The 25,548-nt window shown below is 39.1% G+C and overlaps 1 protein-coding gene across 2 annotated transcripts in view; it reads left to right on the top strand.

Annotated features, from left to right (window-relative positions):
• Positions 1-2,631: 2,631 nt before the first annotated feature.
• The window catches only part of MAEL (maelstrom spermatogenic transposon silencer), a 37,407-nt gene continuing 14,490 nt past the window's right edge, over positions 2,632-25,548 (top strand). The window contains exons 1-8 of one of the 2 annotated variants that reach the window (XM_059412480.1): positions 2,632-2,763; positions 3,022-3,114; positions 4,640-4,739; positions 5,663-5,818; positions 7,693-7,734; positions 15,755-15,879; positions 16,601-16,655; positions 16,775-16,916. In XM_059412480.1, the coding sequence (XP_059268463.1) occupies positions 2,632-2,763; positions 3,022-3,114; positions 4,640-4,739; positions 5,663-5,818; positions 7,693-7,734; positions 15,755-15,879; positions 16,601-16,655; positions 16,775-16,916 (845 nt within the window). The remainder of the gene's footprint in view (positions 2,764-3,021; positions 3,115-4,639; positions 4,740-5,662; positions 5,819-7,692; positions 7,735-15,754; positions 15,880-16,600; positions 16,656-16,774; positions 16,917-25,548) is intronic. The other variant, XM_059412481.1, reaches the window with a different exon arrangement.

Below are 25,548 nucleotides of genomic sequence, written 5' to 3'. Positions count from 1 at the left end.
AGAGTTATTGTAACTAATTCTTTGTTGATTTGGATGCCTTTTATTTCTTTTTGTTGTCTGATTGCTGAGGCTAGAACCTAGTACTATGTTGAACAATAGTGGTGATAATGGACATCCGTGTGGTGTTCCTGACCTTGGGGGAAAAGCTTTCAGTTTCAGTTTTTCCCCATTGAGAATGAAATTTGCTGTGGGCTTTTCATATACAGCTTGTATGGTATTGAGGTATATTCCCTCTATGCCTACACTGTGGAAGCATCTAATCAAGAAAGGATGCTGTATTTTGTCAGATGCTTTTCTGCATCTATTGAGAGGATATTATGGCTCTTGTCTTTTTTTTAAATTAATGTAGTGTATCACATCAATTGATTTGCAGATGTTGAACCTTACAGTCCAGGAATACATCCCACTTGGGTGTGGTGAATAATCCTTTTCATGCATCCTACTGGCTAGTATCTTGTTGAGAATTTTTGCAACTGTGCTCTGTAAATCTCCTTTTTGGTAGGGCCTTTGTCTGGTTTGGGGATCAAGGTAATGCTAACCTCTAAAATGAGTTTGGAAGTTTCCCTTCCATTTCTATTTTTTGAAACCACTTCAGAAGAATAGGTATTAGTTCTTTAAATGTTTGGTAGAATTCCCCTGGGAAGCCATCTGGCCCTAGACTCCTGTTTGTTGGGACACTTTTTATGACTGCTTCAATTTCTTTGCTGGTTATGGGTCTGTTCAGGTTTTCTATGTCTTCCTGTTTCAGTTTTGGTAGTTTATAAGTTCCCAGGAATGCATCCATTTCTCCCAGATTGCCTAATTTGTTGACATATAGTTGCTCATATGTTCTTATAATTGTATTTTCTTAGTGTTGGTTGTGATCTCTCCTCTTTCATTCATGATTTTTAAAATTTGGGTCCTTTCTCTTTTCTTTTTGGTGAGTCTGGCTAGGGGTTTATTAATCTTATCAATTCTTTCAAGGAACCAGCTCTTAGTTTTGTTGGTCTGTTCTGTTCTGTTCTTTTTTTTCCCTATATCATTGATTTCTGCCCTAATCTTTATTATTTCTCTTCTCCTACTGGATTTAAACTTTATTTGGCATTCTTTTTCCAGCTCCTTTTGATGCAATGTTAGGTTGTATATTTAAGACTTTTCCTGTTTCTTGAGAAAGGTCTGTATTGTAATATACTTCTCTCTTAGGACCACCTTTGATGCAGCCCAAACATTCTGAAATTTCATGCTTTCATTTTTATTTGCCTCTATGTATTTTTTAAATTCTTAATTTCTTGGTTGACCCATTCAGTCACAGTGATTTGAAGGGGCACATGCACCCCAATGTTTATAACAGCAATGTCCACAATAGCCAAACTATGCAAAGAGGTGAAATGTCCATCAACTGATGAATGGATGAAGTAGTTTTGGTATATATACTTTGTAATATTACACAGCCACGAAAAATAATGAAATCTTGCCATTTGCAATGATGCAGATGGAACTAGAGGGTATTATGCCAAGTGAAATGTCAGTCAGAGAAAGATGTCATGTGACTTCACTCATGTGAAATGAAACAGATGAACATAGGGAAAGAAAAGGAAAAATAAAAGAAGATGAAAATAGAGAGGAGGCAACCCATAAGAGAAGCTGAACTCTAGGAAACAAACAGAGTTGCTGGAAGGGAAGTGGCTGGGGACACGGGATAATTGGGTGATGGGCATTAAGGCAGGCATTTGATGTAATGAACACTGGGTGTTACATGCAACAGACGAATCACTAAATTCTACTAATAATACAGTATATGTTAACTAAATTAAGCTTAAAGAATAAAAAAGAAAACAAAGAAGATGCAGTGGAAACAAAAACTTTCATAGTAGCTCCAAATACATACCAGGAATAAAACTAACAAAAAAATGACACAACCATTAGGAGGAAACCTATAAAATTTTATTCAAGGACATTATTTAAATCTAGCTTCTTATTGTACATTTTCTTCCTAACACATTGAAATTTGCCTAAAAAAAAAAAAAAAAACCACATATTCTTTATAACTCTAAGTGGTGTGACTTAAGAATGGGGGAAACACAAAAAAGCGGTAACCGAAAAAAGCCCCTACTGGTTGATGCACTTGTTTCATCATCTTCCCCTCAAACTCTCCCCACCGGACTGTAAACTTCTGGAAGGAAAAGATCTTGTTTATCGCGCTCCTCACTCTGTCCCCCCACCCAACACCTCCCAGTGCTCGGCCCAGAGGCGGCCTTTTACAGTTAAAAAACACGAAAGACCTTGAACCACTCTGCAGACCTCTTTCCCTCTACCGGCTTTGACACATATTACGCAATAATGCACAGGAACGGCGCCAGACCTTCCACGTGACAGCACGCCCACCAACGCCTCATCCCAGCCAATCAGAATGCTTTGCGCCTGTGACCACGCTCGCCGCTCCACCCCACCCCCACGGCCCCACGAGTCCGTCTCAGGCTGTTTGCCTCCCAGCGAGGCCAGTGCGGCTGCGCAACGCGCCCTGATTGGTCGAGAGCTGTAGGCCTTCGCGCGCAGGCGCCGGCCTCGGTTACTAAGGGCGGGAGCCCGGCGAGGGCGCCGGCGGCTTGTGGGGTCTCCGGCGCACGTCGTCGAATCCTGGCCTCGCTCGCCATGCCAAACCGCAGGGCCAGCCGTAATGCCTACTATTTCTTTGTGCAGGAGAAGATCCCCGAGTTACGGAGGCGAGGCCTGCCTGTGGCTCGCGTCGCTGATGCCATCCCCTACTGCTCTGCTGACTGGGCGGTAAGATGGGGGGCGTGGGGGGCAGGGGGGTCTGGGCGGGGGGCAGACCAGGCAGTTGGGCAGTGGGAGGGCGAGGCGACGAGGAGGCCAGGGACGCCTCGGGCCCTGCTGGAGGGAAGGGAAGCCTCCCTGTTCCCGCTCCGGGGCAAACCAGCGCCGGGACCACCTGTACGGTCTACGCTTCCGCCCCTGGGGCCCAGGGCGCTCGGAACTCATTGCTGTTTCTCTCCTCTCTCAACCCCCTTCAATGTCCCCAAGCTTTTGAGGGAGGAAGAAAAGGAGAAATATGCAGAAATGGCGCGAGAGTGGAGAGCGGCCCAGGGAAGGGACGCTGGGCCTTCCGAGAAGCAGGTAAGGTTGGCCCGAGACGAGCAGCTCCCGGCCGGGGCCACAGGCGGGTTCGCCAGATGCCGAGCGAGCGAGCGGGTGAAGCCAAGGGTGGGCTGGTGGGTGCTTCCCTGAGTGCAGAGAAGAATTTTTCTTTTTTTCCCCCCTGGTGTTAGGGCGCCTGTTAAAAAGCCAGCAGGTTCCCTCACTGGGGCACGTGTTGTTACTTGGTGGTGAAAGGCTGGGGGAATCCCTGTTGGGAAACCTGCATCGGTAAATCCTGGTCAGCGATGAGAGTGTTGGTCTTAAGGTTTGTACTGCATGAACTCTAAGGGCTCCTTTCAAACCCCTTTATGATTAAAAGACCCCCCCCCCTTTATTTTATGTTTAAAAGTAGCTTGGATCGCCCTGAGTTCTCTCTTTTTCAATGAACCTGGAACCAGGCACGCTGTTGTGTTTAAAAAGTTGAAATAACATGGGGCGCCTGGGTGGCTCAGTGGGTTAAGCCGCTGCCTTCGGCTCAGGTCATGATCTCAGGGTCCTGGGATCGAGTCCCGCATCGGGCTCTCTGCTCATCGGAGCCTGCTTCCTCCTCTCTCTCTGCCTGCCTCTCTGCCTACTGTGATCTCTCTCTGTCAAATAAATAAACAAAATCTTAAAAAAATAAAATAAAATAAAATAAAATAAAAAGTTGAAATAATAAAACCTGCCCACGCTGGTGAATGCTAGTGTGCCGTATAGGTAAGAGTGGAATGAAGTTGATTCGAGTAAACTTACACGTCGTAGAAGGATAAAGTACTCAGTACAGATTTTCTTGACTTGTATGGGGAAATTCAGCGTGATTGTCGACTTTTCCCCTCCCTCCGTGTTCTTTCCATTCTTACATAGTGAAATTCCATTGTTGAAACTGTCAACATTGGGTTGAAATTCAAGAGAGCTTTGCTTGCTTTTGGTGTGAGAGATTTTTATTTTGTACGTGTATGTTTGGGTAGAAGCTCTAATTGCTTGAACTGTACTTATATAGGGGAACCTTGCCTTTTTTTTATTTAACTGTAATTTCTTATAAGACATTTCCCCTCAAAATGTAAGCCATGTTGTATACGTTCCTCATTGGGTCAGCATGATTGAGTTGTTAGTTTAAGTGAAAAACAAGAGAACTTTGTCGAATGATGTCCTTTTGGCCACTGGGCTCAGTGACTCCGTGGGATTATTTTAGATTACAAATCTATGATCACATGGTCACTTCTGTGACTCAGTGGGATTAATTTAGATTATCAATAGTGGGAAATGGTTTTCAGCAGTATTTGAATTGGTTGTTTACCACTCACCTTTTGATTCAGAATATTTATAGATTTTGCCCTTGTTTCTTTGGGTGTTGGTGTCATTGACAAATACGTATTGACAAATGCGTGCGTATTTACTCATTGGGCTCATTCATTACCGAAGTAATCTGTGAACTGTTTTTCAGTTACTTTGCTAAATTTAAGTATTCGTATAAAGTGCCCAGTAAGAGTTTGAGTATGTGACAAATTATTTTCTTTCTCTTTAGAAACCTGTTTCCACTCCACTGAGGTGGCCAGGCATGCTTGTACCAAGGCAGAATGTTTCACCCCCTGATATTTCAAATTTGTCTCTAAAAAGTGATCAAGGTAGAGTAATCCTAAAAGCAAAACGCTTAGATAAATGTGGGTGCTCAAGACACTGTGATATAGTGATGATTAATTATGTGTTCTGTTCATTTTGATCCTGCATTTCAGAGTAATTGACTACCAGTGTTCAAATATGGTGGTGCTAAAGTTGTGAAAGATCGGGTAATTTGCATTTGTTGAAATAACAGTGGAGAGATTTTGTTGTGTTTTATACAAAAAATCGGGTTTCTTGGTTAATAACTGCTTTTTATGTTAATAAATATACTTCATATATTTAAGTGTTTATAGCTAGACCTTTAAATACATATAAATTATAAAGAGGTTGAACTATTGAGCTAGCCTAGAAAAGAACTTACCTAATAAGAATCCTCGTTATTCCTTCTGGCTTGTTTTGTGTTCTGAATTTGTTGAAAATTAATAAACTTCTAACAGTCTTAAATGTGGTCAATCCTGTTAAGTAAGACTCTTCACATTCTCGTTGAGTATTTATTGGTGCTCTTGTGTATATTGGGTAAAGGTGAAGAGTGAACTAAATTGTCCATAGTTTATATCAGAGTTTTTCTATACTGATTCTACTTGGCTTTATTTCCCGAACCTCTCATATTTGTTGAATATGGGTCACAGCTTTTCTTAAGTCATTCCTAAAATTCAGGGCTTATGTTTAGCTAAATTATGTAGAGCTGGCTGCAAGTTTGAATAATTTTGTTGCTTCATGCAGAGTGGTTACCACTGTAATTCTTGATAAGTGTAATAAAAATTTTGATTCATTTATCTGGTACAAATTATCAGTTTTCTTTTTTCCAGCTCTTAGGATGATAGGAGCACAAGGAAAATGGTTCTAAAACTTTTGCTTTTGTGGAGGAGTTAACTCACAACTGTTTGTGTAGTCTTACCTTCTTTTTTTTCTTTTTATTTCTTTTTAGCTCTGCTTGGAGGCATTTTCTATTTTTTGAACATTTTTAGCCATGGCGAGCTACCTCCGCACTGTGCACAGCGCTTCCTCCCTTGTGAAATAGGCTGTGTGAAATACTCTCTCCAGGAAGGTATTATGGCTGATTTCCATAGGTTTATAAATCCTGGTAAGTAGTCGGAGTGAGTAGATGGTAAATCTTATTTATTTATTTATTTATCAGAGAGAATGAGCACTGGCAGAAGGAGAAGCAGGCTCCCCGCTGAGTGAGGAGCCCAATGTGGGACCTGATCCCAGGATGCTGGGATCATGACCTGAGCTAAATGAAGGCAGCCGCTCAACCAACTGAGCCACCCAGGAGTCCCTAGATGCTAAATCTTAAAACACCATGCGTTTGATCTTGACTTTACTTAACAGTATTTGTTTTCTTAAGAGCTGACATATAGTTCTTAAAGTGTAATAAAGACCTGATCATAATTGGTTGAGCTAGGTGTTTACACAGAATTTTTTAGTTTAAGTTTTTAACCTCAAGAAGGTGTTAGAATTTGGTGGATAGTATGCCTGAAAATGTGTTTGTTGTTTGCTTACCTGTGGCCTTGCATCTTGGAATTTTTTAAAAGTTTTTTATGCCTTTGCTCTTTTATTTCTTTAATCCATCCCTCACTTCGGACATCACAAGCTTTTAACTTGTGGTTGTTCTGTAACTTTGAGCAAAGTTATTAACCTTTCTGAACTTATTAGCTTATCTGTAAAGTGGAAATAATACCTATTGTTGCCTGGTCTAAGGAATACAAGAGAAGGTACGGAAATAGCCTGATACTTGAGAATCTCTCGGATGTTCTCAACAGCTCTTCTGGCTTCTCCACTCTTGCAAACCCAGAAGCAGTGAAGGCGTAGGATTCAGTTAGGTTCCCAAAAGGGTAGTTCCAGGACCAGTATACCTTTAAGGCAAGTAGGAGAAATCTCTAGGGAGAAGAGTGAAGGGAGAATAGAGATTGGGGAAAAAAAGAACTTCAGCCTTAGTTTTGTCAGTTGCTTTAAAATTCATTAGAATAATCCAGTGATTTTCTTGTGTTTTCATGACAGAGAAACTAATCATCCTGCTCACACTTGTGAGAGCTGCTCCTTAGGATAAATTAATAACTGCTTTTCTTTATACAGTTGTAACACATTGAAAAGATTGAATTTACAGACCTTTTTTAAGCTATACATGCATGAGGCCCTATGTTAAGGGGCCTCTTTTTACAATTTTTAAAATTTTTACTTTATTAACCTATAATGTATTATTTGTTTCAGGGATACAGGTCTGTGAATCATCAGTCTTACAAAATTCACAGCACTCACCATGGCACATACCCTCCCCAGTGTCCATCACCCAACCACCCTCTCCCTACCACCCTCCTCTCCTCCAGGAATCCTCAGTTTGTTTCCTGAAATTAAGAGTCTCTTATGGTTTGTCTCCCTCCCTGGTCCCATCTTGTTTCATTTTTTCCCTTCCTACCCCCCAACCCCTGCCCTGCCTCTCAAATTCCTCATATCAGAGAGATCATATGATAATTATCTGTCTTTGATTGACCGATTTTGCTTAGCATAATACCCTCTAGTTCCATCCACGCCATTGCAAATGGCAAGATTTCAGGGTTCTTGATGGCTGCATAATATTCACTGTATATATATATATACACCATGTCTTCTTTATCCATTCATCTGTTGATGGACGTCTAGGTTCCTTCCATAGTTTGGCTGTTGTGGACTTCGCTGCTATAAACATTCGGGTGCACGTGTCCTGTTAAGAGGCCTCTTTATTTCTTTTCTGTAAGGAGTAACTTCCTTTTTAAAGTAGTTTAGATAATATACCAAAATTCTTTTTAATAGTTCTCATTCTTTGGTTAAGAAAAACAGTAACTTCTATGAAAGTTTAATTTTTTTGTATTTTCACATAGCAGTAGAGATTACCTATCTGTGTTATAACTTGGTCATCCTATGATACATGACTATAGCAAAACCAGAGGGCTTTTCTCAACAAAATATTTTGTATTACAGGTGAAATTCCACGAGGATTTCGATTTCATTGTCAAGCTGCAAGTAAGTATAAGGGAATGGGGTAGAATAATAGACACTGAATGTGTCTGTACCTGGTTAAGGCTTACTGCTTTAGGGCACCTGGGTGGCTCAGAGGGTTAAGCCTCTGCCTTTGGATCAGGTCATGGTCTCAGGGTCCTGGGATCAAGCCTTGCATCCAGCTCTCTGCTCAGCAGGGAGCCTGCTTCCCCCTCTCTCTCTCTGCCTACTTGGGATCTCTGTGTGTCAAATAAATAAAATCTTAAAAAGAAAAGAGTTACAGCTTTACATGGACACATAAAACTTAAGTTGGGGGAATAACATCCTTATTGTTGGAGAATCCTCATAGAAATGGTAGATGGTGTATGTGAGCCTTAAAACCTTCAAAAACTTTAAAACTTTAATATTAAATAGACTTATGGGATACCAAAGTATATGTGTACCTAAGCTCTGAACTAAACTCTTCTATGAAATAGGTTTTAACTAGTTTCCTCTGTGATTAGAATGAAAATCATAATAGTTTTATTTTTAACTTACATTCAAAAGTGTAATTGTTTTAATAAGTTGTTTTTTTTTTTAAAAACGTAGACAACTAGCAGTTAGACAACAATAAGAAGTAAGTTTTTCAAATCTGCTATAACAAGCAGCTATTTTATTTGTAACGCTGTTCTTTACAAATGAGAATATTTTAGAATTCCTTTGTCTTCTGAGTTTTTACAGGTCTTAGTGAAAAATATATACTAGACCTTTTTATTTGCTTGCCTGCTTGGAATCAGGGCAGTAGACTTTGGAACAAGGCAAGGGCAAATTTTTGTAGTTGGTCCCTTTATAGCTTTGAATGAAAAACAGTTTATAATACAGAAGAAAAATTCCGTTGTAGATTTTGAAGTGTGAACCGAGCTAATCTCCCCATGTGTTACATCCTCTGAGGTTATTCACCAAATAGGTTGTGGGAAGACAAAAACAAGTTTAGCTGGCGAATTAACTACATTTTTACTTAAGCTGTTTCTGGTTTGTTCATCTTTGAGTGCATTGGAATCCTTGCTATTTGCCAGACTCATTTGTGAGAGTGCCATTGGCTTTACTGTTTATTATCTTGGTTCTGATAAATACTTGATTTTTTTTTTTTAAAGATTTTATTTATTTGACAGACAGAGATCACAAGTAGGCAGAGAGGCAGGCAGAGAGAGAGGAGGAAGCAGGCTCCCCGCTGAGCAGAGAGCCCGATGCGGGGCTCGATCCCAGCACCCTGGGATCATGACCGGAGCTGAAGGCAGAGGCTTAACCCACTGAGCCACCCAGGCACCCCAATACTTGATTTTAAAGCAGTTTTTAAGGCTTATTTTTACATTTTCTTTTTTAAAGATTTTATTTATTTATTTGTCAGAGGGAGATCACAAGCAGGCAGAGAGGCAGGCAGAGAGAGAGGGGGAAACAGGCTCCCTGCTGAGCAGAGAGCCCCATGCGGGGCTCTATCCCAGGACTCTGAGATCATGATCTGAGCCGAAAGCAGCAGCTTAACCCACTGAGCCACCCAGGCGCCTCTTATTTTTACATTTTCAAGTTAACCAGTTTAACAGAAACCTATTAAAGATTCTAGGAATGTTTTCTTAACTTATTTTTCAAACTACTTAAAATTGGTCACAGTCTCACTCAGGAAAGCTCACTGGTAAGCCACTTTGGAGCTCACCAATTTAGACAGGCCTTAAATTGCCAACTTGGTAACCCTTGGAAGTGTGCCAGCTAAAGAAGGTAAATAAATGATTGTATTAAAGGGACAGCCATGTTGACATAATAACTAAAAATGCTTATGCTGGGGTGCCTGGGTGGCTCAGTCGGTTAAAGCCTCTGTCTTTGGCTTGGGTCGTGATCCTAGAGTCCTGGGATCAAGCCCCACATTGGGCTCTCTGCTCAGCAGGGAGCCTGCTTCCTCCTCTCTCTCTCTCTCTCTCTCTGCCTGCCTTTCTGCCTACTTGCCATCTCTGGCAAATAAAATCTTTTTAAAAAATGCTTATGCTGATGTAATCAGCCTGATGCTTAGGAAAAGATGGTTTTTCATAGAGGAATATACACTGAAGCAGATGTACATGTGGATGAAGAGTGAGTAGAAGCTAAGGAACGTGCGTGTAGATCTTTCACATGCTCCCGTGCTGTTCTCTGGCCTTTTATGAAACCGCGTAAGTGAGAGTAACTGAAGACTTCATAGATGGGCGTTATGGTTTAACACATTAGAATCAAAGAATTTCAAATCTGGAGAAGGTATTGATACAGAATCTATTGATCTCCCCACCCTCACTGCCATGTTTTTCTTGGAAGCGTTCTGGTTCTGTATGAATTTGTAGGGTTGAGAGGTCTTTGTCCTCATTCTCCCCCACTTCAAGAATTCTGATTCCATATTATTGCTTAGTCTCTTCATTCTTAATCATTTATTTACTTGAAAGCCATAGAGCATAGTTTTTAAGTTTTGTTTTTCATATGCAAGTTCTTAATTCACCTGACATTGACTTCTGTATGGTGTGAAGTAGAGATTTTTTCTTTCTTTTTTTTTTTCTCACATGGCTAATCCGTTGTCTCCACATCATTCATCCAGTAATCAGCTTGTTTGTCAGTATGTGGTGCCGCATTTTCTTGATGCCTGCATCTTTTCCATATCTTTTTTTTAAAAGATTTTATTGTTTATTTGACGGAGATCACAAGTAGGAAGAGAGGCAGGCAGAGAGAGAGGAAGAAACAGGCTCCCTGCTGAGGAGTGAGCCCGATGTGGGGCTCGATCCCAGGACCCTGAAATCATAACCTGAGCCGAAGGCAGAGGCTTTAACTCACCGAGCCACCCAGGTGCCCTTTTCCGTATCTTTTATTTTGTTCTATTGGTCTACTTGGTTTTTGGTATCTATACTGTTAAATACAGTATTTTAATACTTAGCCAAGGTTCTTCATTTTGTTTTGGAACATTATTCTTGACTTTTTGATTACCTTTAAATCTTCAGATCATTTTGGAGAAAACTGGCAGCTTCTTGATATTCTATCTGTGAACAGGGTTCTACTCTTATTTTTTTAGATCTGTAATGCCTTACAATACTTAAAATTTTCTTCACAGTGATCTTAATATCTTGTAAAATTTATAGCTTATAAATTTTGTTATAAGTTACATCTCTTAAAATTATATTTTTATTTACTTTTGCATTTAAGTTTTATTTAGCCATTGCTAAGCTATAATTGAGTTTTTAGTGAATTCCTTGTATAGTCCTATCTGTGAAATGACTTTTTTCTAATCTATTTTTTATTTAAAACTTTAAAAATTTGTCGTAGGTTCTGGCTAGGAACTCTGTAGTTTCTAATGTTTCACCAGTGAGTATGCTGTTCACTGTGCTTTTTGTTTTGTTCCTTCTCATGTTTTGTATGCACTCTTGATCCTGATAAAGAAGTTCCCTTCTATTCTCAGTTTGGTTAGAGATACCAGTTGCACATTATAGTGAGTGGTTTTTTGGTGTCTCACGTGATTTGTGTCTTTTGTTCATCTAGTAATTTGCTAACCAACCTTCCATTCCAGCCGTAAACCGAGCATAGTCCCTATATAGCTCTTAAATTGGTTTGCTAATATTTTGCCATCCTGACATGGGTTAGAGAATGTGTCTTCAGTTTTTAAAATTTACCTTGGGTTATTTTTTAATGGTTTTGCTGAAATTATCAATATTTTTTATTTTCCTGAACATATAAAGTCTTATGTCTGATAACCCTATTATAGAGATCTTCTTTATGGATCTGTTGGTTATCTTGATGTTCAGTCAAGGTATCAGATCTCTTGCTATGTCTCATTATTTTTGAGTGCTGAACAGTAGATATAAAAACTTGTTATTCCTCTTAAAAAAATTATGATTGATTTTTGTCAGAAGGTGGCTACTGCTGCTAGCCATCTGAAAGTACCTTAATCCAATTTCAGAGATTGAGATAATACAAAATTGGGTTCAGATATTTTAAGAATGCCATCTATTCCTAGTTGATCTCTAAAAAGCGGGGAACAGTAGATTACCACCAAAGGATCATCTGTGAAATTTGTAATTGACTTCATGGCATGAACAATGGAAACCAGAATACAATTGTATATATTAAGTATGTAATGAAAAGATATTCAAGTAATATTGGAGTATTATTTTTTGAAGATATTATTTTTAAGTAATCTCTATACTCAATGTGGGGCTTGAACCCACAACCCAAAGACCAAGAGTCAAAACCTGCTCCACCGATGTAGCCAGCCAGGGTCTTTGGAGTAGTATTTTTAATTCTTACAAGTCTAGGTCTGTTGAGAACTGCTCATTTTCTGGGACTCTAAATCTCCTCTTCCAGAACTGGTAAATGCCCAGATTACCAGTGAACCTAAATGCCAGAATCAAGCTCTCCAGCATTTCTTCCTCTCCTGGATTTTGGACCCGTAATTCCTTACTGCAGTTTTATCTCAGCAGTGCTTTCAAGCAGGTGTTTCATTTATTCAGCTTTTCTCTAATCTGTCATTATCAGCAATTGTATCTTCTGTATCCTTTTTTTATAACTATATGCTGCAATTAATAATTTGATCTCCTCAGATATAAGCATGATTATTTAAAATCTGTGCTGAATAACTTGGGTAGCTGGAATACCTTTGGATCTCTTCCTGTCAAATTTGGTTTGGTTTCATCCTTTTTTCTTCATATACCTGTTTATTCATATAGACTGAAAAAAATTGGTTTTGAGTATGACAGATTTATTGGTATTTAAGATTTATTTTAGAGCAGGAAGGAGGAGAGGGAGAGAGAAAATCTTGAGCAGACTCCCCATTGAAATTTGGAGCCCAGCATGGGGCTCAATCTTGGGACCCCAAGATCATGACCAGAGAAATCAAGAGTTGGGCACATAAGCAACTGAGCCACACAGGTGCCCCAGATTTACTGGTATTGTCGTAAAGACACTGATATCAGTCGTTTCTCTCACGTTTTGGCCTTAGGTTAATACTTCATTTGAGTCAAGATAAGCTCATGTAGGAGAGAGATGTTATTTTATTTTATTTTATTAAATTTCTTTTCCGCCCATGGAGGGAGGTTATTTTAACAGAAACAGTGAATTGGACAAAAGTGGAAAGTTTGCTTATCTTAAAGCAAGTTAAACTCCTATATCTTGATATAATTAAACCATGTAAGAACTAATAGTTCTATATATATTTCCATTGTTTTATTTGGGGCTTACTCTAAAATGCAAATGAACAAAGTGTTAGGAATATATACAAGTTGCTTCTCAATTACCTGTTAAAAGAGCTCAGCCAGTAGTTATCACCAATAAAGTAGTACGGAGCTGCCTCCAAATTAAACATTGCAGGAGTTTTCAAGGAAATCATATACTGTTTCTTATCTGTGACTGTGCTTTTAAAGATGTGTTTAACTATCACATGAAAAAATTTCATATACAAAAATTTTTTTAAAGCCCTACAATACGTAGATCTAACAACATATATGTGGTCAAAGATTCCATAAGATATGCTTAAAGATGCATTTTCTTTTATCTTTAATACCTAAACTATACTTTTGAGAGGCCATTAATTAATATGTATACAGTTCAGAGCATATTACTGTGCTAAAATAAGAATTCTTGTATTAAGTCCAAATTCACTTTCACAAGTTAGTAACTTAAGCTTTAACAGAGTTGCAGAAAGTACATCATTCTCCTTTTCATCTTCATAAAATGTTATTTTTTTGGTTCTATCTTTAAGAAAAATACAGCCAAATATTTATTATATATAAATTTAAATTTTTGGTGGTGATTTGTATTTGAAAAGAGCTTCCTTGTGATTCACCTCAGGATTTGGTGGAAATGCTTACAAGAACTAGCTAATAACAAAAACTAAGGAAAGCACATTAAAAATACTGATTTACTTTGGTAGCAAATGGTCTTTAAACACTAATGAAGGTAGACAAGACCCATTCAGGTGAAGTGGGTTATTTCAAATACTCAACAATTTACATAAAGTTTAAAAAAAAATTTAAAGAGCTAAGCATCTGTACCAACTGATAGCAGTGCAATACCTTGTTTGTGATGACTTAAAACAAATGGCTATTAGGAAAAAGCTGTACTTTAATTATATCTAATATATTCCAGCAACATTTTCCTTCCAGTACAACACTCCTTCTCTATACAGCGTTCCTGGGAGCCGGTTTGGGTTAATAAGGGAGTTAAGAGTAATTCTGCAGTTTAAGTAGACAATAACTTTTCTTTTCCTTTTAATGTGCTAATAGTTGTGTCTAAAAATATGTAATTCTTAGAAAAGTACCATTTGATTTTTTTTTCCTTATGTGTAACCTTTTTGGAAACTAATCACATGATACTACAAAATTAGCAAAATGTCTTGAAATCTGAATACAAAACATATATTAACTCTAATTTCAAACTCTTATTTGTGTACCACCACCCAATCTTTAAAAAAAATAAAAAATAAAAAGGTGGCTCCGAGAATATTCTTTTACCATTCTTTAAAATAAGAAACTATTCTTTTTAACTTTGCATCCATATTTGCATCCACTTTTGAAACCTCATTTGTCTTGGTCATGGACATTTCTGAGATGAGATTTTATATTTCACTCCCATAGCTTCCAGGAAATCATACTTTTCCTTTATTGAAGGAGTTGGTCCTGCTGATGTAGGTGTGTCCCTTCCAATACTCTTCATTCTCATCTTTGCTTCTGGAGGCATTTCCTCTGGTTCAGTCTTCCTCTTCCTTAAAAGCTTCTGCTGCTGCTGCTGCTGAACAGGTTTTTGGAGCAAGAGTTTTTTTAGGCTTATTTGGTCCAAGTTTGATGGATATGGCTGAGGCTTTCTTTTTTTTTTTTTAATCTTTTTTTTTTTTTTAAGATTTTATTTATTTATTTGACAGAGAACACAAGTAGGCAGAGAGAGAGAAAGAGAGAGAGAGAGAGAAGCAGGCTCTGCACTGAGCAGAGAGCCCGATGCGGGGCTCGATCCCAGGACCCTGGGGTCATGACCTGGGCCGAAGGCAGAGGCCTTAACCCGCTGAGCCACCCAGGCGCCCTGGCTTAGGCTTTCTTTGTCTTGTGTCTACCTATGGCAAATCCAAACTTGGAGATCTTTGTAGGCTTTACTGGGACATCTGCAAGCTGCTGCTTTAGCTGCTTGCTTCTCAGCCCGCGACAAGCTTTCCCGTCCGCTACTCCAGGGGCCCAGCTTACCGTGGCTTCTCAGGCTTCTCTCCCATCTTCCTGTCCCGTCTTTCCCCTGCCACACTGAAAAAAAAATGATTTTAAAGTAATTTGTGGCTTAGAATGATGTTCTCTTCATCCAGAGAGGATTTATGTTTGCTTTTGCTAGATAGCTGGGGTCCTAGCAGACCAGGTCCCAAAAGCTGTCAAAAGTACACTTCTCAGCTAATCAGTTTATTCTTCTGGAATTGGGAAGTAGCTGCTGGGGAAAAACTGCCCTCGAAGGAGGCGGTCTGGAGAGCCTCTCTGGATTCCTGTATTCTCTTGCATCTGGATCTAATAATTTCTTGCTACTGTGCGTACTCTTGATATCCTCAGATACATTAAATGTTTGTGGGAGGTTAGTCTGAATTACTTGGTCCATTTATTTTTATTTTTTATTTTATTTTATTTTTTTTACTGGAATTGGAAATCTTAATCATACAGCCTTTTAAAAAGCAGCCATTGCTATAATGTTCTCCAGCCTTATATATAAAGCAGATTCATGAAAGGCAGATGGGAATAGTGAAAACGTATGGGCTCCGTCACTTAAGTCTGGATTTGACTCTTGATTCTGTTGCTTACCAACTATTAACCTACTGTGCTAACTTCTGTGTCAGTTGTGTCTTCTCTAATATGTGTACATCCCCTTTCTCATAAGATGATGGCGTAAATTATGTAAAGTACGTAACCGTAGTTAGGCTTGGTACAAGTGCTTAAATATGAGTTACCGAGTACTGTCTTCCTGTACCCCTACTTCCTTACCCACTTTGTAATACTTATTTTGGTCAAATTTTGAACTGCTTCCTCCTTTTTATTCCCTTCAGGTGATTCTAGTCACAAGATTCCTATTTCAAACTTTGAATCTGGGCATGACCAAGCAGCTGTGTTACAAAACCTTTATAGGTTTATTCACCCAAATCCAGGAAACTGGCCACCTATCTACTGCAAGGTAATTTCATTGTTAGAATTTTTTATTAAGGCATCCACTTAGATACTGAAAGATCCATGAAAGGTACGCAAAGAAAGTGAGTTGGCTTGTTTGTTAGCTGTGTGTGTTAAAACGTTCATTCTGAATTGTTTAGAATGGGATTAGGTATAATTTCTGTGGTAGGTAGTAGCTGAACACATTTCTACTTTGAACTCCTGTTTTTAGTTTCTCCTGCTGAAATATCTTCTCAATATTTTTTTTTACTCTGAAAGGGTGTTCTAATCTGTACATCTGTCCTTCTAAGTAAGATTACTGTTTATTTAAAACTGTTTTTGTAGCAATCTCTTGATCCTCTTTTATAATCTTTGGAGAGACTTTATTCTTTATTTTGTCTAAATTCTTTTAGCTAAGAGTTGAAGAACTGGGTTTTAACCTACTTTAGTGTAACCATGAACAGATTACCTTATCTTTTTCTGAGCATTGGTTTCATCATGTGCCTACCCTAGATTTCCTTTGTTTTTCACAGAGTCTGTTAGCACTGCTTTATAAATGTAACTGGTTATTAAAAGCAGCAGTTTTTTAAAATATATGTTGCTCTTTTTTATGGTTCTCATTTAGTTGTCACAAACTCTTTAGTCTTTCCCTTCCTGCCACCCCCACCTCCCCAGTCTGAAAGGACAGCAATTGATTAAAATTAACTCAGTGTAGGAGAAAATACAAGTAAATTTTTTCCCTTCTCCAGTCTGATGACAGAGCCAGAGTCAACTGGTGTTTGAAGCATATGGCAAAGACATCAAGTAAGTAAAACTAGGTCACTGTTGAAGTGCATTATAACATCTGTATTTCCATTTTGGTGTATGTGTTCTATGTGCCTAAATTCAGTAATTGTTTGTCTTTTTCTTTTTACCAATGGAAGAAATCAGGCAAGATCTAGAACTGCTCACTGTAGAAGATCTTGTTGTGGGGATCTACCAACAAAAATTTCTTAAGGAGCCCTCTAAAACCTGGGTTCGGAGCCTCCTAGATGTGGCCATGTGGGATTATTCTAGCAACACAAGGTATTTATGATGATTTTGTGATTGTGATTTTGACTTTTTGTACTGAGAAAATATGGCAGGATTAGTTTTTCCTTTTTCATCAACAGGCAGTGTTTTCCTATGAAACTTTGGAATCATTATTTCCTTGAATAATAAGATTCCATTGGTTGTCTGATACATTGTCATTTTGTCTACAACTAAAAATAAAACACACTACCAGATAACTGGCATGGTGCTTTATTGTTCAGAATTTTTGTACTGATGGAAGAATATATTTATTTAAAGAGATGTTTTATTACATAGACTTCTTAGACTTAACATATAAGAAATATATAAGTGAAATAAATGGAATGTATTTTTCATTTTGAAATAATTTTATATTTATAGAAAAGTTGCAAGACTAGTACAGAAATTTCTGGGTTCTCTGTTCTCTTCCACTTGTCTATGTGTCTGTTTTTGTGCCAATACCATGCTGTCTTGATGATCACAACTTTGTAATACAGCTTGAAGTCAGGGACGATGCCTCTAGCTTTGGTTTTCTTTTTCAACAATCCCATGGCTGTTCAGGGTCTTTTCTGATTCCATCCATTTTAGGGTTGTTTTCAACTCTGTGAAAAACGTCAATGGTATTTTTTTTTTTTAAGATTTTATTTATTTATTTTACAGAAGAGATCACAAGTAGGGAGAGAGGCAGGCAGAGAGAGAGGGGGAAGCAGGCTCCCTGCTGAGCAGAGAGCCTGATGTGGGGCTCGATCCCAAGACCCTGGGATCATGACCTGAGCCCAAGGCAGAGGCTTAACCCACTGAGCCACCCAGGCGCCCCATTTTTTTTTTTTAAAGGGTCAATGGTATTTTAATAGAGATTACTTTGAAACAATAGATGGCTCTCGGTAACTAGCGTAGACATTTTCACAGTGTTTATTCTTCCAATCCATGAGCATGGAATGCTTTTCCATCTTTCTGTGTCGTCTTCAGTTTCTTTCATGAGTGTTCTGTAGTTCCTCACTACTCGAGTACAGATCCTTTACCTCTTTGGTTAGGTTTATTGCAAGGTATCTTAAGGTTTTTGGTGCTATTGTAAATGGAATCAATTCCTTAATTTCTCTTTCTTCACCCACACTGTTAGTGTATAGAGAGGCAGCTGATTTCCAGGCATCAGTTTTGTATCCTGCCATATTGAACTGCTATGAGTTCTGGTAATTTGGAGGTGGATTCTTTGGGGTTTTCCATATAAAGTGTCATGTCATCTGCAAAGAGAGAGTTTGATTTCTTCTTTGCCAATTTGAATGCCTTTTATTTCTTTTTGTTGTCTGACTGCTATGGCTAGGACTTCTATGTTGAACAAAAGTGGTGAGAGTGGGCATCCCTGTTGTGTTCCTGACCTTAAGGGAAAAGCTCTCAGTTTTTCCCCATTGAGAATGATATTTGCTGTGGGCTTTTCATAACAGCTTTTATGGTATTGAGGTATGTTTCTTCTCTCCCTATATTTTGAAGAGTTTTAATCAGGAAAGGATGCTGTACTTTGTTGAATGCTTTCTCTGCATCAGTTGAGGGGATCAAATGGTTTTTGTCTCTTTTTTTGTTAACATGATCTATCATGTTGATTGATTTGCAAATGTTGAACCACCCTTGCATCCCAAGAATAAATCCTACCTGGTCATGGTGAATAATCCTTTTAGTGTACTGTTGGATCCTATTGCCTAGGGTCTTCTTGAGTATTTTGGCATCCATGTTCATCAGGGATATTGGTCTGTAATTCTCCTTTTTGATGTGGTCTTTGTCTCATTTTGGGATCAAGGTAATGTTGGCCTCATAGAAAGAGTTTAGAAGTTTTCCTTCCATTTCTATTCTTTGGAACAGCTTTAGTAGAATAGGTATGATTTCTTCTTTATTTTTTTTATTTTTGAAAGAGTTTATTTATTTATTTGACAGACAGAGATCACAAGTAGACAGAGAGGCAGGCTCCCCGCTGAGCAGAGAGCCCGATGCAGGGCTCCATCCCAGGACCCTGGGATCATGACCTGAGCAGAAGGCAGAGGCTTTAACCCACTGAGCCACCCAGGCACCCTGTTTTTTTTTTTTTTAATTTTTTAAAAGATTTTATTATTTATTTGAAGGATCATAAGTAGGCAGAGAGGCAGGCAGAGAGAGAGAGAAGGATGATTTCTTCTTTAAATGTTTGGTAGAGGGAGGCCTGGATAGCTCAGTGTGTTAAGTGTCTGCTTTCTGCTCAGGTGATGATCCCAGAGCCCTGAGGTCAAGTTCTGCACTGGGCTCCCTGCTCAGCAGGGAGTCTGCTCCTCCCTCTGCCTGCTGCTTCCTCTGCTTGTGTGTGCACGTGCTGTCTTTCCCTCTCTGACAAATAAGTAAATAAAATCTATTTAAAAAATAATAAAAAATAAATGGTAGAATTTGCCTTGGGAAGTCATTTGGTCCTGGACTCTTGTTTTTTGGGAGCTTTTTGATCACTATTTCAATTTCCTTGCTGGTTATGGATCTGTTCAGATTGTCTGTTTCTTCCTGTTTCAGTCTTAGTGGTTTATAAGTGTCCAGGAATGCATCCATTTCTTCCAAATTGCCTAGTTTGTTGACATACAGCTGGTGGCAATAAGTTCTAATTATTGTCTCTATTTCCTAGGTATTGGTTGTGATTTCTCCTCTTTTTTCATGAATTTATTAATTTGGGCCCTTTCTCTTTTCCTTTTATAAGTCTGGCTAGGTGTTTATCATTCTTATTAATTCTTCCAAAGAACCAGCTTCTAGTTTCGTTGATCTGTTCTACTGCTCTTCTAGTTTCTGTTTCATTGATTTCTGCTCTAATCTTTACTATTTTTCTTCTACTTGGTTTAAGCTTTATTTGCTGTTCTTTCTCTGTCTCCTTTAGATGTAAGGTTAGCTTGTGCATTTGGGATTTTTCTGATTTTTTGAGAGGCTTGGATGGCTGTTTACTTTCCTCTTAGGACTGTCATTGCAGTGTCCCATAGCTTTTGAGCCAACATGTTTTCATTTTCATTAGTTTGCATGGATTAAGTTCTTCTTTAATTTCCTGGTTGACCCATTCTTTCTTTAGCAGGATGTATTTTAATATCCAAGTGTTTACATTCCTTCCAAATTTTTCCTTGTGGTTGAGTTCCAGTTTCAAAGCATTGTGGTCTGAAAATATACAGAGAAGAATCCTAATCTTTTGGCATCGATTGAGGCCTGAGTTTTAACCAGGTATGTGGTCTATTCTGGAGAATGTTCCATGTGCACTCAAGAAGAATGAGTATTGTGTTGTGTTAGAATGGAATGTTCTGTGTATATCTACAAAGTCCATCTTGTCGAATGTGCCCTTTAGAGCTCTTGTTTCTTTGATGATCTGTTTGTTGCTCTGAGTGGAGTGTTGAAATTGCCTACTATTAATGTATTATTATCAATATTGTTCTTTATTTTGGTTATTAGTTGGTTTATGTAGCTGGCTGCTTCCATGTTGGGGGCATAGATATTTACAATTGCTACATTTTCTAGTTGGATAGACCCTTTAAGTGTCCCTTTATATCTCTTACTGCAGTCTTTGGTTTAAAATTTAATTAATCAAAAATGATAATTGCTACCCCAGCTTTCTTTTGAGGTCTGTTGGCATGGTAATTGTTCTCCATCCCCTCACTTTGAATCTGGGGGTGTCTTTAGGTTCAAAGTGAGTCTCTTGTAGGCAGCATATGGATGAGTCCTGCATTTTTATCCAATCTGAAACCTTTGTCTTTTGATAGGAACATTCAGCCCATTCACATTGAGAGTAATATTGAAAGATATGAATTTAGTGCCATTGTGTTGCCTGGAAAGGCTGTGTTTCTATAGATTGTCTCTGTTAATATCTGGTTTATATTGCTCTTGGGGTCTTCTTTTATGGACTCCCCCTTACTTCTTGCAGGGCTGGCTTGGTGGTCACATACTCTCTCAGTTTCTGCTGGTCCTGGAAGTTTTTTCTCTCTCCATCCATTCTCAGTGACAGCCTTGCTGGATAAAGTATTCTTGGCTGCATGTTCTTCTCATATATTACCCGGAATATGTCTTGCCAGCCCTTTTTGGCTTGCCAGGTCTCTGTGGATAGCTCTCTTATTCTGATATTCCTCCCTCCATGTGTACAAAATCTCTTCCCTCTAGCTGCTGTCAGGATAGCTTCCTTGTCTTAATGATTTACAAGCTTCACTATTATACATCAGGGTGTTGATCTATTTTTGATCTTGGGAGGGGTCCTCTCTGCCTCTTAGATACGAATGCTTATTTCCTTCCCCAGGTTAGGGAAGTTCCCAGCTGTGATTTGCTTATATATACCTTCAAGTCCTCTTTCTCCCACCCCCTCAGAGATCCCAGTAATTCTAACATTGGAAGATTTCGTGGAGTCATTGATCTCATTCTGTTTTCATGGGCTACTAGCTGCCTATCCCTCTCTTCCTTGGCTTCCTTCCTTTCTATCAGCTTATCTTCTAGGTCACTGATTTGTTCTTCTGCCCCATTTACCCTGGCTGTTAGAGTACCCAGTTTAGACTGCATCTCATTCAGAGCATTTTTGTAAGTTTGGTCTGATTAGATTTCCTTTCTGCGTGTAGAGATTCTGTACTGTCAGTAATGCTTTTTTCAAGCCTAGCTGTTGATTTCATAATTGCTATCCTGAAGTCTATCTCTGACATCTTGTTTATATCCACATTTGTTAGTTCTGTGGCAGAGGACATTTTCTCTGGTTCTTTTCTTTGTTGGGAGTTCTTCCTCCTAGTCATTCTTTCAAGAGATGGTTGAGCAAACGAACAGAGTCCAAAATATCAAACATGACCCATGCAAAAGTCAGTTAAAAAGGGAGGCAGGGAAAGAGATTATAATCTCTCAGGGAGACAAAGCAGGGTGATCTCCTTGTTCTTGATTGATTTTTGTTCTTTGTGTTAGAAGACACTATATCCCAAAATTGCAAAGAAATCAGAACTTATATATATCAAGATAAAATTGAATAGAATGAAAATGGGCTAGTGTGGGTCATAAATCTATAAAACATAGATGTGAATAAAAGTTAAGCAACTTAAAAAACATAGGTTGGGAAAAAAGAATCTGTTTAAAATAGGAACAGGATAAAAAAAAAGACCAAGAAAAGAAATATAAAATTTTAGCCTGCGGTATAAATGAGTCATGAGGGAACACCTGGAGCTCCCTGTATTATTTTCCCCTGCTGCTGGAGTTCTACAGTCCTGTGGGAAATAAGCTTGTCATTCGCCTGTTGTTCCAGTCTGTCTTCTGGGGGAGGGGCCTGCTGCGGGGCTTCTCAGGCCTCTCTGCCTGGGTGGAGTGTCCCTTTACCTTGTCAGCGGGATGGGCATAATGTGACTGGTTGACTGTGTGACTTTTGTTCCCTGGTGGCTTGCCTTTACATGGTAGGAGCAAATATGGCTGTTCAGGAATCTCGCCCAGATCAGCAGTGTGGTGGACTGCCCCCTCCACCTTCCTGCCACCCCACAACAAATCCTCCAGGATTTGTCTCTATCTCTTCACATACCAAACTGCACAGACTCATGCATTTCATGCCCACTGCTCCTCTCCTGAGGGAGTCATGGGGACCCATGAACATCTCTGTGCTTTAACTCTGCAACTGGTAGTGGCCGTGGACTCAAGCATGTACCCTCTTCCACAGTTCCGTGGTCATGCTGGGTGCTGCCCCAGTGTCATCTCACGGGTCACACTGCTCAGAGAGCTGTCTCTGATATAACAGCTACAAGCTGTTTTATATCTCCCCTAGGGTGTTAAACAGCCTGTACCTTCTAGTTCTTTCAGGGTGGTCAGGCAGAGGGCGGCCTCCTTACTGGCTTGGGTCACAGTTGATGATGAAAGGAATTGAGAATCCCTTCTGGGCTCGCTAACCGTAACCATTCTCCCCATCTACTGCTGGGGCAGTCCATCCGTTTAGGCTTACCCCTTTCTGAGTCTCCTGGAATCCTGAGACCATAGTGATTCCCCTAGAATTCTGCCCTATTCATCCCCTATGCCCTTTTCAGAAGGAGGTACCTCTCACTATGGCAGATTTCCAGGGTTCCCAATTTTTTGCTCCGGTGTTAATCACTTCTGGGTGGCCAGCTTATGGAGGCTCCTCCATTTATCTTACGGTATTTCTCCCAAAGTTCAAGGTTCCACACCTCCTACCTTGCAAAAATAGTCATTTTTCTGCTTGTGGAGATCCAGATAAATCTTACATGTCAGGTTGAATCTGTGTGTGTTCAGAATGGTTTGATTAGCTAAATTTGAGGAATCCGATGAAATAAGATCCTCTCCACTGCTGCCACCTTGCCCCCCTCCTTTAAGATTTCATTCTTTTTATGGCTGAGTGGTATTCTGTTATATATATGTACCACATCTTCTTTATCCATTTGTTTGTTCATGGATATCTGGGCTCTTTCCGTAGTTTGGATATTGTTCATAAAGCTGCTATAAACATTGGGGTGCATGTATCCCTTCAAATCAGTATTTTTTTTAAAGATTTTATTTGTTGATTTGACAGAGCACACAAGTAGGGGGAGTAGTAGGGAGAGGGAGAAGCAGGCACCCCTCTGAGCAGGGAGCCTGACCTGGGGTTTGATCCCACAACTCTGGGATCATGACCTGAGCTGAAGGCAGGAGCTTAATGGACTGAGCCACCCCAGGTGCCCCTGAACCAGTACTTTTGTATCCTTTGGGTAAATACCTAGTAGTGTACTTGCTGGGTTGTAGGGTAGTTCTATTTTCAACTTCCTGAGGAATCTCTCTACTGTTCTTCAGAATGGCTACACCAGTTTATGTTCCCACAAATAATGCATGAGGGTTCCCTTTCTCCACATTCTCACCACACCTGTTGTTTCCTGTGCTGTTAATTGTAGCCATTCTGACAGGTGTGAGGTGATATCCATGGTAGTTTTGATTTGTGTTTCCCTGATGATGAGTGATGTGGAGTATCTTCTCATGTGTCTGTTGGCCAGCTGTAAGTCTTCTTTGGAGAACTGTCTGTTCATGTCTTCTCACCTTTTAACTGCATTGTTTTTTGGGTGTTCAGTTTTATAAGTACTTTAAAAATACATAATGGTGTGGGTAAACTGGACCACTTTCTTAAACCATACACAAAAATAAATTCAAAATGGATGAAAGACCTAAATGTGAGATCTAAAACCATCAAAATCCTAGAGGAGAACACAAGCAGTAACTTCTTTGACATCAGATGTAGTGGCTCCTTACTAGATCTGTCTCCCGAGGCAAAGGCAACAAAAGGAAAAATATATTAGTGGGATGACTTCAACCTAAAATCTTCTGCATAGCGAAGATAAAATTCAACAAAACTAGAAGGCAGCCTTCAGAATGGGAGAAGATAGTTGCGAATGACTTAATTTGACTTCTGTGATCTTGGTATTTTTGAAGGGTGCAGGGTAGTTACTTTATAGAATGTTTCTTAGTTTTAGTTTGAGTTCATATATTTTTGGCAGGAGCAACCACAAAAATTATATGTTTTCTCAGTGTATCATATCTGGATGTATATGTTATCCATTTGTTCCATTACTGATGATTATGGTCACTTAAGATAATGCCTCCCAGATTTCTCCATTGAAAAGCTACTGGTTTTCACCTTGTAATTAATATTTATAGGGAAATATTTTGAGATTTGGTAGATATTCTCAAACTTCAGTCTGCCTCTTAATTTCATATCCTTTGATGACTTTGCCTGAATCAGTAATTATTATATTTGTAAAATGGTGATTTTTCTAATGTAGTTCACTTTACGTTTGTTAGTTGGCATTCTACTGTAAGGAAGAGCTTTGCTTTTATTTCTTAAGATTTATTTATTTAGACAGAGAAAGGGGGGTGGGGAGGGAATCCTCAGTCAGACTCTCCTCTGAGCAGGAAACCCAACACAAGGCTTGATCCTAGGACCGAGATCATGATCTGAGCCGGAACCAAGAGTCAGCTGCTCAACCGACCGAGCCACCCAGACACCCCAAGAGAGCTTTTATTTTTAAAAAATAATTTATGAGTATGGACTTATGGATTCCTATTTGAAATCCTATAAATGGGCTGTAATCTGTTATTATCAATTTATAATCTGTTATCTGTTATTATCAACTTATTTTTTATGCTCAGTTTGATTTTATGGCCAGTGGGCATCCCTTCAGAGCAGTGGTTTCTGTGTCCTTTTGACATTTCTTCATTGTTCTCCGAATGCTTCTTTGCTTTCTGGCTTCATATGTTCCAGGCTCATCCTTGCTTTCCCTGCTTCAGTTTTGGATTACTCATTTCTGCATGGAGCCCTTGTTCCTTTAAACGGAGGACAGTATTTAGGAGATAGGATGTGGGTGTTAGGTGTGCTCATTCTAGTTCCCCTCAGTGGAGAGAGCTACGTATATACACAGCCTCCACACACATTTTTATGTCTGTCTCACCATGAGTTCATACTAAGTACCTATAATTCCAGTTCAACACATACTGTTTTCTAGTTTTCCATTTTTCTATTTTTGTATCTCCCTTCTCTGAGAGAAAAACCTGGCACTCAATATTCTTTCTTGTTTGTTCAGTCATAGAATATGTTAATTAAAAATCAGTTAGAGAATTGTTAAGTGATACCCTGTAAAAAAAAATTAATAGTTCAGAATTTGCTTTCAGTTGTTTCTTAGTC

Source organism: Mustela nigripes, chromosome 10 (genome assembly GCF_022355385.1).
Source record: "Mustela nigripes isolate SB6536 chromosome 10, MUSNIG.SB6536, whole genome shotgun sequence".
NCBI lineage: Eukaryota > Metazoa > Chordata > Mammalia > Carnivora > Mustelidae > Mustela > Mustela nigripes.
Note: the sequence above shows the minus strand (reverse complement) of the source record. Positions and strands in the feature narration are given on the sequence as shown.